This window comes from Mytilus edulis, chromosome 14, assembly GCF_963676685.1.
Source record: "Mytilus edulis chromosome 14, xbMytEdul2.2, whole genome shotgun sequence".
NCBI classification, from domain to species: Eukaryota; Metazoa; Mollusca; class Bivalvia; order Mytilida; family Mytilidae; genus Mytilus; species Mytilus edulis.
In genome coordinates, this window is record NC_092357.1 from 45,884,550 (window position 1) to 45,899,171 (window position 14,622).

At 37.2% G+C, this 14,622-nt stretch overlaps 1 protein-coding gene across 1 annotated transcript in view; it reads left to right on the forward strand.

Moving 5' to 3' along the window:
• The first annotated feature begins 1,166 nt into the window (after positions 1 to 1,166).
• The window catches only part of LOC139504253 (uncharacterized), a 64,281-nt gene continuing 50,825 nt past the window's right edge, over positions 1,167 to 14,622 (forward strand). Inside the window, exon 1 of the mRNA XM_071294320.1 lies at positions 1,167 to 1,600. Within this exon, the coding sequence (XP_071150421.1) occupies positions 1,167 to 1,600 (434 nt within the window). The remainder of the gene's footprint in view (positions 1,601 to 14,622) is intronic.

Consider the following 14,622-nt stretch of genomic DNA (forward strand, 5'->3'; position numbering starts at 1 on the left):
CTACCAACACATTATCTAAAGAGCTGACTGTGGCTAACAAAAACCAGCAAGACACAGTTAACAAAGGCACTGACAGATCAGCTCCAGACAATATTTGTCCTAAATGTAACCGAACACTACTTTCACGAGGCGTCTTCTGCATTAAAGGCAACCATTGGATTCACTATGCCTGTGAAAAGCTAAAAAAATCAGAAATTGAAGAACTGGACAAAGAGTCGAACAACATCCAGTACACATGCACCATATATAATGCAAGAGACTCTATACCAGCTGATGGAAATATACCAGCTAGGCAAACACAAAAAGTCAAGAAACTTATGCCAGTTGTCATTCCAGATGTAGCATCGCCACTTTCTTGTGTCTCCGCTGCCAGGGCTATCTTAAATGAGGAAACTGTCATCAGAGATCAAATAGAGGACCTCCCTCAACCAACTGAACAGTCACATCTGTCACTTACAAACAGCGTCCCAATAACAGGCACAAGAAATGACATTTCCTTATCCGACAAAGAATTACGGCATAAGGAAGGCAAACTGCGTAAAATGGAAGAGGAATTAAAAAAGGAAAAAGTTACTATTAATGATGCACTGAAAGACCAGGCACACCTAAAAACATACTCACTCAGTCTAGAGGCCAAAGTAAAAGAATTGGAAAGCTCAAATAAGATATTGAGGATGAAAATTGTAGGTACACAACATTCAGGCTCTACTGAAACCATGAACAAACAACCTCCACCTATCTTTCAAGAAAATCAACCAGTGTATACTCCTCAACACACAAATAGTATGGATACTTATATCTCATCATTGGAAAATAACATCATCAAAGATAGAATAACCCATATTGAAAATACTCGTCAGTTATATAGACAAATGCACGACATGGAACTGCAGTCCATTCAACAGAGGCTCAGAACTCTAGAACTGACATTATCACATTCAGCTAGGCCACACTATCAGCCATATCATACAAGCCACTTCCAATACCCAATTCCACAGGGCCCTGCCTACATGGCTAGATCACCTACATATCCCCATCAGTGCAGACCAATGAACACCAATTGGCCAGGTCAACCACAACACATGCCAGCTTACCTTCCAAACATGCATGGATGACCTCCACAGCCTTCCAATATTCTGCCTCAATCTTATTTCCATCATCAAACAATGGTCAACAACCAGCATAACCGTCAACCAGCCCAGCAAACATTTACAGGAGCAAACCTGCACTTCAGGCATGACAACAAATACAACCAAACCGTAAATACTGATATTAATTCCACAACAGGGCCTCAAGCAACCAATACTGTCAATCATCCGCATAAATCTGTCACAACTACACCTCTGACAGAAAATGCAACTTCAAACATGGCAACATCTCCAACTATTTTAAATTCTACAGATACATCTGTACTTCTTAACACAGTAAATGAAATCAAAATGTCACAACAAGAACTCCAAACAGAACCTGAAGAAGTCAGCAGTACGTTACACAAGGATCAAGACTGCACAAACAAAGTTAAGAAATCTATACCTGACAAAGAAGTTCCAAATGTTGATAGAAATCAAATAGTTCATTTTCAAATTTGTGATATACCAGGGTACCCCCCTTATCCTTTCCTGACTAAATCGTACGGGTCTAGGGCATAAGTGCTCTGAGCCAGTTTATAGGCAATACCAACCTCTACCTCTGGTATGATGGTTGATGTGGAGAATCTCTTAGTTTGGCCAGTCGGCAATAGTTCAGTTCGAATTCGTTGTAAACTGGAATACCATATCCCCCTTTTTAACCCTCTACTGACAAACTCGTACGGGTCTAGGGTACAAGTGCTATAAGCCATTTTAAAGGCAATAAGTACCTCCTCCTCTGGTATCATTGCCCACGTGGAGAATCTCTTCGTTTGGCCAGCCGGCAATAGTTCATTTTAGAATTTGTGATATACCAGGGTACCCCCCTTATCCATTCCTGACTAACTCGTACGGGTCTAGGGCATAAGTGCTCTAGGCCATTTTATAGGAATACCAACCTCTACCTCTGGTATGATGGTCGATGTGGAGAATCTCTTAGTTTGGCCAGCCGGCAATAGTTCAGTTCGAATTCGTTGTAAACCGGAATACCATATCCCCCCCTTTTAGCCTTCTACTGACAAACTCGTACGGGTCTAGGGTACAAGTGCTACAGGTCATTTTAAAGGCAATAAGTACCTCTTCCTCAGGTATCATTGCCCACGTGGAGAATCTCTTCGTTTGGCCAGCCGGCAATAGTTCATTTTAGAATTTGTGATATACCAGGGTACCCCCCTGATCCTTTCCAGACTTACTCGTACAGGTCTAGGGCATAAGTGCTCTGGGGCATTTTATAGGCAATACCAACTTCTACCTCTGGTATGATGGTCGATGTGGAGAATATCTTAGTTTGGTCAGCCGGCAATAGTTCATTTTAGAATTTGTGATATACCAGGGTACCCCTCTTATCCTTTCCAGACTAGTTCCTACGGGTCTAGGGCATTAATGCTCTGAGCCATTTTATAGGCAATACCAACCTCTACCTCTGGTATGATGGTCGATGTGGAGAATCTCTTAGTTTGGCCAGCCGGCAATAGTTCAGTTCGAATTCGTTGTAAACCAGAATACCATATCCCCCCTTTTAACCTTCTACTAACACACTCGTACGGGTCTAGGGTACAAGTGCTCTGGACCATTTTAAAGGCAATAAGTACCTCTTCCTCTGGTATCATTGCCCACGTGAAGAATCTCTTAGTATGGCCAGCCTGCAATAGATCATTTTCGAATTTGTGATATACCAGGGTACCCCCCTCATCCTTTCCTGACTTACTCATACGGGTCTAGGGTATAAGTGCTCTGAGCCATTTTATAGACAATACCAACCTCTACCTCTGGTATGATGGTTGATGTGGAGAATCTCTTAGTTTGGCCAGCCGGCAATAGTTCAGTTCGAATTCGTTGTAAACTGGAATACCATATCCCCCCTTTTAACCCTCTACTGACAAACTCGTACGGGTCTAGGGTACAAGTGCTATGGGCCATTTTAAAGGCAATAAGTACCTCTTCCTCTGGTATCATTGCCCACGTGGAGAATCTCTTCGTTTGACCAGCCGGCAATAGTTCATTTTCGAATTTGTGATATACCAGGTTACCCCCCTTATCCTTTCCAGACTAACTCGTACGGGTCTAGGGCATAAGTGCTCCGAGCCATTTTATAGGCAATACCAACCTTTACCTCTGGTATGATGGTCGATGTGGAGAATCTCTTAGTTTGGCCAGCCGGCAATAGTTCAGTTCGAATTCGTTGTAAACCGGAATACCATATCCCCCCTTTTAACCTTCTACTGACAAACTCATACGGGTCTAGGGTACAAGTGCTATGGGCCATTTTAAAGGCAATAAGTACCTCTTCCTCTGGTATAATTGCCCACGTGGAGAATCTCTTTGTTTGGCCAGCCGGCAATAGTTCATTTTCGAATTTGTGATATACCAGGGTACCCCCTTATCCTTTCCTGACTAACTCGTACGGTTCTAGGGCATAAGTGCTATCGGCCATTTTATAGGCAATAACAACCTCTACCTCAGGTATGATGGTTGATGTGGAGAATCCCTTAGTTTGGCCAGCCGGCAATAGTTCAGTTCGAATTCGTTGTAAAGCGGAATACCATATCCCCCTTTTTAACCCTCTACTGACAAACTCGTACGGGTCTAGGGTACAAGTGCTATAAGCCATTTTAAAGGCAATAAGTACCTCTTCCTCTGGTATCATTGCCCACGTGGAGAATATCTTCGTTTGGCCAGCCGGCAATAGTTCATTTTAGAATTTGTGATATACCAGGGTACCCCCCTTATCCATTCCTGACTAACTCGTACGGGTCTAGGGCATAAGTGCTCTAGGCCATTTTATAGGAATACCAACCTCTACCTCTGGTATGATGGTCGATGTGGAGAATCTCTTAGTTTGGCCAGCCGGCAATAGTTCAGTTCGAATTCGTTGTAAACCGGAATACCATATCCCCCCCTTTTAGCCTTCTACTGACAAACTCGTACGGGTCTAGGGTACAAGTGCTACAGGTCATTTTAAAGGCAATAAGTACCTCTTCCTCAGGTATCATTGCCCACGTGGAGAATCTCTTCGTTTGGCCAGCCGGCAATAGTTCAGTTCGAATTCGTTGTAAACTGGAATACCATATCCCCCCTTTTAACCCTCTACTGACAAACTCGTACGGGTCTAGGGTACAAGTGCTATGGGCCATTTTAAAGGCAATAAGTACCTCTTCCTCTGGTATCATTGCCCACGTGGAGAATCTCTTCGTTTGACCAGCCGGCAATAGTTCATTTTCGAATTTGTGATATACCAGGTTACCCCCCTTATCCTTTCCAGACTAACTCGTACGGGTCTAGGGCATAAGTGGTCCGAGCCATTTTATAGGCAATACCAACCTTTACCTCTGGTATGATGGTCGATGTGGAGAATCTCTTAGTTTGGCCAGCCGGCAATAGTTCAGTTCGAATTCGTTGTAAACCGGAATACCATATCCCCCCTTTTAACCTTCTACTGACAAACTCATACGGGTCTAGGGTACAAGTGCTATGGGCCATTTTAAAGGCAATAAGTACCTCTTCTTCTGGTATAATTGCCCACGTGGAGAATCTCTTTGTTTGGCCAGCCGGCAATAGTTCATTTTCGAATTTGTGATATACCAGGGTACCCCCTTATCCTTTCCTGACTAACTCGTACGGTTCTAGGGCATAAGTGCTATCGGCCATTTTATAGGCAATAACAACCTCTACCTCAGGTATGATGGTTGATGTGGAGAATCCCTTAGTTTGGCCAGCCGGCAATAGTTCAGTTCGAATTCGTTGTAAAGCGGAATACCATATCCCCCTTTTTAACCCTCTACTGACAAACTCGTACGGGTCTAGGGTACAAGTGCTATAGGCCATTTTAAAGGCAATAAGTACCTCTTCCTCTGGTATCATTGCCCACGTGGAGAATCTCTGTGTTTGGCCAGCCGGCAATAGTTCATTTTAGAATTTGTGATATACCAGGGTACCCCCCTTATCCTTTCCAGACTAATTCGTACGGGTCTAGGGCATAAGTGCTCTGGGCCATTTTATAGGCAATACCAACCTCTACCTCTGGTATGATGGTCGATGTGGAGAATCTCTTAGTTTGGCCAGCCGGCAATAGTTCAGTTCGAATTCGTTGTAAACCGGAATACCATATCCCCCCTTTTAACCTCCTACTGACAAACTCGTACGGGTCTAGGGTACAAGTGCTATGAGCCATTTTAAAGGCAATAAGTACATCTTCCTCTTGTATCATTGCCCACGTGGAGAATCTCTTCGTTTGGCCAGCCGGCAATAGTTCATTTTAGAATTTGTGATATACCAGGGTACCCCCCTTATCCTTTTCTGACTAACTCGTACGGGTCTAGGGCATAAGTGCTATGAGCCATTTTATAGGCAATAGCAACCTCTACCTCTGGTATGATGGTTGATGTGGAGAATCTCTTAGTTTGACCAGCCGGCAATAGTTCAGTTCGAATTCGTTGTAAACCGGAATACCAAATCCCCCCTTTTAACCCTCTACTGACAAACTCGTACGGGTCTAGGGTACAAGTGATATGAGCCATTTTAAAGGCAATAAGTACCTCTTCCTCTGGTATCATTGCCCACGTGGAGAATCTCTTTATTTGGCCAGCCGGCAATAGTTCATTTTAGAATTTGTGATATACAGGGTACCCCCCTTATCCTTTCAAGACTAACTCGTACGGGTCTAGAGCATAAGTGCTCTGGGCCATTTTATAGGCAATACCAACTTCTACCTCTGGTATGATGGTCGATGTGGAGAATCTCTTAGTTTGGCCAGCCGGCAATAGTTCAGTTCGAATTCGTTGTAAACCGGAATACCATATCCCCCTTTTAACCCTCTACTGACAAACTCGTACGGGTCTAGGGTACAAGTGCTAAGAATTTGTGATATACCAGGGTACCCCCCCCCCCCCCCCTTTATCCTTTCCTGACTAACTCTTACGGGTTTATTTTAAAGGCAATGATATAAATTGTTAATGTTAAGATTAATGACTGAGATTGGTCTCCGTAATTTTGAAGAATTATATGTCATTGACATAGTACTTGACAGTTTTTATTTTTCTGTTGTTTTTATTTCTGCAATTAACTATGTTTCTATTTTTTCTGATCTGTTTAAATAGAAAATACTGTCTGTATTGTATGTTTTAGTTTCATGATTGGACTATATTTGTAGACAACGAACAACGAACAAATTATGGAATGCCCATATGACCATCAATTCTCTGTAATTCCTAAATTTCTATACTAGTATTCAATCATTTTTTAATTTATTGTAGCTTACATTAATTCAATAATCACAAAATTTTAATAAGAACTGTTCTTTACTTTATTTGTTTGTTGTAATGTCCCATTAAATTTCTATATTTAATTATATTTATTTCAACTTGTTATTGTTTCAGTTTACATTATTTCTCTTATCACAGAATGTTAAAAGACCATTACATTGTTTTATATTTATGGAAGCATTTGCATTGTTTTTATTACATTTACAATGTTATTTAAAGACGCAGACCTAGAAGTCTTTGAAGTAGACCAAAAGTTAATTTAGTAAACGCGGACCTCGAAGAAGACACCCATTGACATGCTTGTTTGAAGTAATATCACATATAAATAGGAACGTTATTTAATCATAGTTATAGTTCATAGTTTCTAACAACACTTCTTCGAACGCAAGTCATCTCATGAAGATTATTGCCGGCTCATGAACATTATTGAAGGCTGGCCTCATGAATATTAACGCCGGCTGCTATCGACGGCTAGATCCACACTAGTGTTCAGGTCTCATCATTTCTCTATTCAGATCGAAGTTCTGGAATCAAAAACTAGTTTTTTTTATTTAAACCATAAATTGATTTCATTTTTTCTTTTCATTTGTTCCTGTTTATCTTTTTAATTATGATGTTCAAATAACATCTTCGAGAGATGAATCTCGGAATTCATCATGTGAGGGGCGTCACCTAAGACGCCAAAATTAAAAAGTTCGCCAATAGACGACGTTTGGTTTAGAAATACCTCCGATTTTGAAGAACGTTGTAAACAAGTTCAAGGTAACGTGAAGTTCGTCCCGGTCGTTATATTGGCATATGTGTAACATACTGAATATTGCGATCGGGAACCAGTCTAACCCGAGTCCTACCCGGTTTTGTAGGGAGTTCCTGTTGCTCAGTATTAAGTAATGCTTCTTTATGGTTTTTTGTTATTTTTGTTTATCCTTTTCGTCGTTTTAATCATCAGCCATGGTATCGACTGCTTTTATTGTAACATCATGGTTCAATATATAAACAAAATAAAAGATCAAGTCAAACATGTATAAAAATTGAAATAAATGTTAACGAAAATTCGGTCTAATATGACGACTTCACTATGTAAACAATATAAAAAATAGTTGCTCCCTTCCGGTATAAATAATTTAAAGAAACAGGTTGACTAAAACAAACCACTTTTTCCAAAAGAAGAATCGGAAATCGAAGTTAAGACGTCTTTATTAGAACATACATTTAAAAAACACTGAAGTTTTATTTACTTTAATGAAGTCGATTTTATGGTCGATATCATTTAATCGGTTACGTGAGTTGTTTAAAGACATTGTTCTAATTAATTGTGTTATTTAATGTAGAAGTTCAATTGATTCAGACAGTTCCGTTATCCTGTAAAATGTAGAAAATAAAATTCAATCTTACTCTGTGAATTCTATTTTTTCAATGAACAGAAAGTACATTTACATTAATAAAATTGAGAATGGAAATGGGGAATGTGTCAAAGAGACAACAACTCGACCATAGAAAAAACAACAGCAGAAGGTCACCAACAGGTCTTCAATGTAGCGAGAAATTCCCGCACCCCTGTTTAAACCGAATCTTGCATAAACCGATAACCTATCTAAACCAAACATGTCCTAAAGTTCAGTCGTATCAAAAGTTATACGTAACTGTTGTGAACATGAATTAACCGAAAAACTGCGAAATCCAACCAAAACCTGGAGTCCAGAAGAGGTTCTACCGTTTAAACAGGTTTCACTGTAGAGCGTTTCCATTTCCATTTACCACAGGAAACGAACATTCTGAAGGATATCCGTCTTTTAGTTCAATTTTAATAAAAAAAAAACAACAATTAGGCCATTTATTCTGTCAATTAACGTGATTAACTTTCTTTCTTTCTTTGTACTTTTAAAAACGCCTTTTTTACTATGCTTCTCCAACATTTTATTCTTACGTCATCAGTGAGTGTAACAACTGATTCTAGAGGTCGGAATCATAGGATGAAAAATTTTGTCCTGCATTTTTTTAGTTGTAATCTCTGTCCTGCCTTTTTATTTTTCACTCTATTCGATCCTGCCTTTTTTTTTTTAGTTTATCCTGCCTTTTTTTTACCTAAATTGTCATCCTGCCTTTTTTTTTGCCTGCCCCCCCCCCCCCCCCCCTAAACATCAAATGGTAGCTCCCTAAAAACATCAAATTTATATAATTTTCCATCCAGCCCTTAAAATAGATTAAACAAAAATAGATAAGGTATCCGTGAATAGTTGTTCTTTCTAAATATGTGACCAATAAATGGGTGTGTAATGCATATTTTGATACTTCTCAGACTTTTTCATAGCAAATGCTTTGCCTAATTAAAAGATTGATGCACAATCTGTCAAAAATGTCTGTATATTGTTCTTATACCTGTATGAACGATAACAAAAAATGAACGGATGTAGACTCTATTTATAACCCATCCCTTGCATTGTGGGAGAAGATGCAGATGTGCCCAAACCGTTTTAAACCATAATTCAACTACGTACCTCTATTCCATATTTAATTCATGTAAGCTTGTTCAATCGTTGTTTAAGTGGCAATTGTTTGATTAATTTAATATACTAAAAAAAGTGAATTCTTTCATCGTCGTTATTTAAATTGAAAACAATCAATGGTGTTTAAATGATACTAAAATGTCATTGTTAAAAGAATTGATTTCCTTTTAAATGTGTCGTTCTTTAAATAATACCAATTGGTTTTATGCAATTCCCCAACGATTCAGGTTTTCGACCTGTAATGGCTATTAGTTTAGGCAAATGAAATAATGCATTCATCGCTTGGCAGGTAAGAATTTTTAACCTTCACAATGAAGAGCTATGTTATTATTTTTTTTTTTTTATCTTCATTGTAGAGGAATTGAAGATCGTGTATTTGTATAATCCCTAAAGTAAAGATATATCTATATATACAGATGCTTTCAATGCATCGTGTGAAACAATGCAGTAATCTCCTTTAGACAGTTATATAATTTTAAATTTGGTAAATGTTACACTTTTATATTATTCTAGAGTAAAGAATATAATTTCAGTGGCGGATCCAGAAATTTTCATAAGAGGTGGCCCACTGAATGCCTAAGAGGGGGCACGATTTATTCATGCTTCAGTGATTCCCTATATAATCAACCAAATGTTTTCTCAAAAGGGGGAGGCGGGCCCCCTGAAAACCCCCTCTGAATCCGCCTCTGAATTTTACACGACTTAAAAAGTAAAATCTGCAACCTTCACGTTATGTCAGAATATCAAAACATAAGAGAAAGGCAAGGCAAATCGCCAAATAAAGATATAGGAAAAATCTTCCACAAAAAGATTGTAAAAAAAATCGTGATATTACCATGATGACTGCGACTTGTCTTTTTTGCATCCTACTGTTTTTTGTAGCTATCTACATATATGTTTACCCAACTATTCTATTTTTATATTTATATATGACAATGAAAACAGATACATGTAGTTGTGTAACAGCTTCTTATTACTTTGTGAAGGTTTTCTCTTTCATGTTGACAATAATCATCACCCTCATAAAAAAAAAACAAGTATGATGGCGACATTTTATCGAATTTCGCAGTTTCAGAATCTAATGCATTCTGGGTAATATTTTCAAAAGCGTACAACAAAGCGTTGTGATTGGTTAAGAACGTTCTAAAACAATGGAAATTCAACCAATGATCTGACGATATTTTCATTTTGATGTACGAACAATGAGATTACCCATAGTCTTTTAGATTCTGAAAAGGCGGATACGATATGGGCTTTTCTATTGTGGAATGGCTGACGGTGACCTATAATTGTAGTAGTTGCCTTGCGCTTTGTCATTTGAACTCTGGAACTACGACCAAGTAATCACATAATAAATAAAAAAACATGAGAAGGCTCTATGGTATACATGTATCAATATACTTTTTGAATGGTAGTTATACATACAGAGTCTTGAGATAACATTAATGTATTTTGATGTCCCACTCCAACTCATGATTTGGTATTGTGCTTTGTATCTTTTTATCCTTTCTTTGTTCACACTGTACACTACCAACCTTTTATTGCTGAATAAACGGCATTCGTATTGCTCATTGTTAAAGATCGTAAGATAACATATAAATGTAGTTGCTTATACCTCGTCATTGTGACAGTTTTGGATAGTTGTCTGATTGGCAATCATACCAAATTCCCCTATGTTTTTGTAATTTCTACCCAAATTGTAAGTTTAACTGTAGTTCAATTACACGAAAAGACTTCATGTATATGAGAACAAACTAAATAAATGAAGATACTTGTTTAACATAAAAATATCATAAGATCATTATTATCAATATGGATATTATGATTTTTATTATTATTGTGCAATTGTTCCTTAAAAAGGTAGACTGAGGCCGTGTTCACATTGACCTAAATTTGGTGTTGTGTTAGTGTAACTCACACGTAAGCTAAACACAATTGCGTTCCCATTGATAAAACTCAATGTTTACATGTAGTTTAAATCATGTTTTACCTACACACAGTCGATAGTCAATGTAGGCCTTGTGTAGGTTAAGTGTACACAAAACTAGGCATTTAGGACATTAGTTTTATCGTGTATATATTTAAGGAGGAAACTATTTTTGAGTAAAATTGATATTTTTGATAATTATAAGTTGTCTAAATTTTTACAGATTTTTTTTGTTAAAAAAAATTAACGTACTTTATTAATCCCTAATCAAGACTCAAAGCAGCATCATTGCCGAACCCACAAGGCAGCAACCAATTGATTTTCGGGGGAGGGGGCGGGCTATTATAGTTGAGTATAAAACATAAAGGCAAGGGGGGTGGGGGTGGTGAGCTATGAGCTATGGATTTTGTTTTGGAAACTAAAAAAGTTTCCAGTTTTTGGCCCTCATCTGCCACTATATCTGCTAAAATTGATTTCGACTTGTCACCAAAATTTGTCCTGAAAAAATCAATAGCTCACGCCCCCTCCCCCTCCTCAAAAAATGAAGTAAATAATTGTTGCCTAATTCATTTGAAAAGGTCTTCCCGAATTGACTTGACGTACACAGAAATATTCGCCACTGGTCATTACTCAAAAAACGATTCACGAATAAATGCATGACTAAAACAAGTGTGAGGTAAATGATATGTTTGTCTAGTATCTCAGATCCATTAAATAACACGTAAAATAAATATAAAAAAAAACGCTACCCTATTCCTTTACCAAATACTCCTTGGAGAAGAAATACCATTTGAAACGAACAGAAAAGATGAAAATGTAGTGATCCCTAATATCTCAATCCTTTTTTTCGGCTGTAAGAACGCTGTTGCAGTTAACGTTTTCTAATGCGTTATCGAGACTTCTCTTGTATATTCAAACTACTGCAAATTATAAAAATGGCTTTCTTAAAGTAGCAACAACTTAACTTAAAAAAAGGGGGAGAGTTATTTTTTTTATCTGAGTCAGATTTTTTTTCGCGCATACGTTTTTATTCCTTTTTTCGATGCTGGTTATCAAATACTTTTTTTTTCAATATTTAACACTATAATGTATGGGGACACTCTTGATTCAGAACATTTTTTTTTATCATCTGTATAAAATAAAATTGAGAATGGAAATGGGGAATGTGTCAAAGAGACAACAACCCGACCAAATAAACAACAACAACAGCAGAGGGTCACCAACAGGTCTTCAATGTAGCGAGAAATTCCCGCACCCGGAGGCGTCCTTCAGCTGGCCCCTAAACAAATATATACTAGTCCAGTGATAATGAACGCCATACTAATTTCCAAATTGTACACAAGAAACTAAAATTAAAATAATACAAGACTAACAAAGGCCAGAGGCTCCTGACTTGGGACAGGCGCAAAAATGCGGCGGGGTTAAACATGTTTGTGAGATCTCAACCCTCCCCCTATACCTCTAACCAATGTAGTAAAGTAAACGCATAACAATACGCACATTAAAATTCAGTTCAAGAGAAATCCGAGTCTGATGTCAGAAGATGTAACCAAAGAAAATAAACAAAATGACAATAATACATAAATAACAACAGACTACTAGCAGTTAACTGACATGCCAGCTCCAGACTTCAATTAAACTGACTGAAAGATTATGATTTCATCATATGAACATCAGGCACAATCCTTCCCGTTAGGGGTTTAGTATCATACCATCATAACATATATGAGAAGAACATAACCCGTGTCATGCCAACAACTGTATTTTAGAATAAATGTGTTTAGTTCCGATGCAAAGACCTTATCAGTGACTCAATATTAACGCCAAAATATGCAATCTTTAATGACTTGACAACAGTATCGTAATTATATCCCTTCTTAATAAGTCTATTCAAAGGTTTTGTAAGATTCTGAGGTGAATACTGACACCTTTGTGCTTTATAAAGAATATTACCATAAAAAATTGGATGTGAAATACCTGAACGTATTAGAAGTCTGCATGTTGAGCTATATTTACGAATGATGTCTTTATACCGATGATAAAATTTAGTAAATGTTTTGACTAGTTGAATAATTTTTCAGTAATACATAAATTTCTCTCGTTAAAATCGAAAACATTGTTACATACACGAGTGAATCGTACAAGTTGAGATATATAAACACCGTAAGATGGTGACAAGGAAACGTCACCATCTAAAAACGGATAATTAACGATAGGAAATGAAAAATCATCCCTTTTATCATAAATTTTAGTATTCAGCTTTCCATTAGTGATATAGATATCAAGATCAAGAAAAGGGCAGTGGTCATTGTTAGTATTAGCTTTATTTAAAGTAAGTTCAACAGGATAAATTTCATTAATATACATACTGAAGTCGTCATTATTGAGAGCCAAAATATCATCCAAATATCTAAAAGTATTATTAAATTTGTTTATCAGATGTTGTTTCGATGGGTCTTTGCTTATTTTTGTCATAAATTGTAACTCATAACAATACAAAAACAGGTCCGCAATAAGTGGTGCACAGTTAGTCCCCATTGGAATTCCGATAATCTGACGATATATGGAATCTCCAAAGCGAACAAAAATGTTATCTAGTAAAAATTCAAGGGCATATATAGTATCAAAGCATGTCCAATTAACATAGTTTTTTTGTTTATTGCTACTAAAAAATGACCTAAAAGAGTTTGAACATATATATTCACATTCTGATTTTTTTAATGCCCATTTAATTAGGTGTGTGAATTTTTTCTTAATGAGAATGTGAGGCAATGTGGTATACAGGGTAGAAAAATCAAAACTTTGAACAGATTCAAAATCACCAATATAAGCATGCAATTTATCAAGTACTTCCAACGAGTTCTTGACACTCCAAAAGTAATTTATTCCACTATTTTCGAAGGTCTTATTTGAACAATTTATTATCAGGTTTTTGATTGTACCAAGTGTGCTGGTAAGAAGAATAGACAATTTAGTAGTTGAACAATGGCTTGAAGACGAAATAAATCTATATTTGTAAGGGGTTTTGTGTAGCTTCGGAAGCCAATACATAGTTGGGACTTTCATTGTATTTGGCTCTGCTTGTAAAGCGGTGGCTAACAGTTTATGTTTGTTACAGATTTCGTTTTCTGAAAATGGAGTCAGTTGGAATGTTGGTGAATTGGTGATTTCCTTTTTCAGAACCTCAATGTAAAATTTATGACCATTTTTTTTTATCAAATTGGAGATCGGAATATTTCCATTCCCATCCTCCGCCCCCCTTTTGAAGTCAATTGGTTGTTCCCTTACCGCTAGAAAAAATTTCAAAAAATTTTGAATTCAGTTCTACGTAATGAACATTTAAATGACATATAGTTTACAAGTGGGAACAAATCTTATGTACATGTAGCTAAACAAGGTGTATAGATGTGAACAAATGTAATGTGAAACCAGTGTACACTACACTAAACTAATTGTAAACATGTTTACTCTACGCGGCGTTTGGTGTGAACACGGCCTGAGTTGATTTTCCCGTTTGAATGGTTTTACATAGTGGCTGGTCATTTTGGGGGTCCTTTAAAGGTGTCTTGCATGTTCGGTGTAAGTCAAAACTCCGTGTTGAAGACCGTACATTGACCTATAATGGTTTACTCTTAAATTGTGGCTTGGATGGAGATTTGTTTCAATGGCACTCATACCACATCTTCTTATATCTATAAACATGTTAAAAGGGTCATTATTCTTTTTCTTTTCTTTTTTCCTTTTATATCAGATATGTATTTAAAAAATATATCCAATGATATGACTGTACAACATATTAG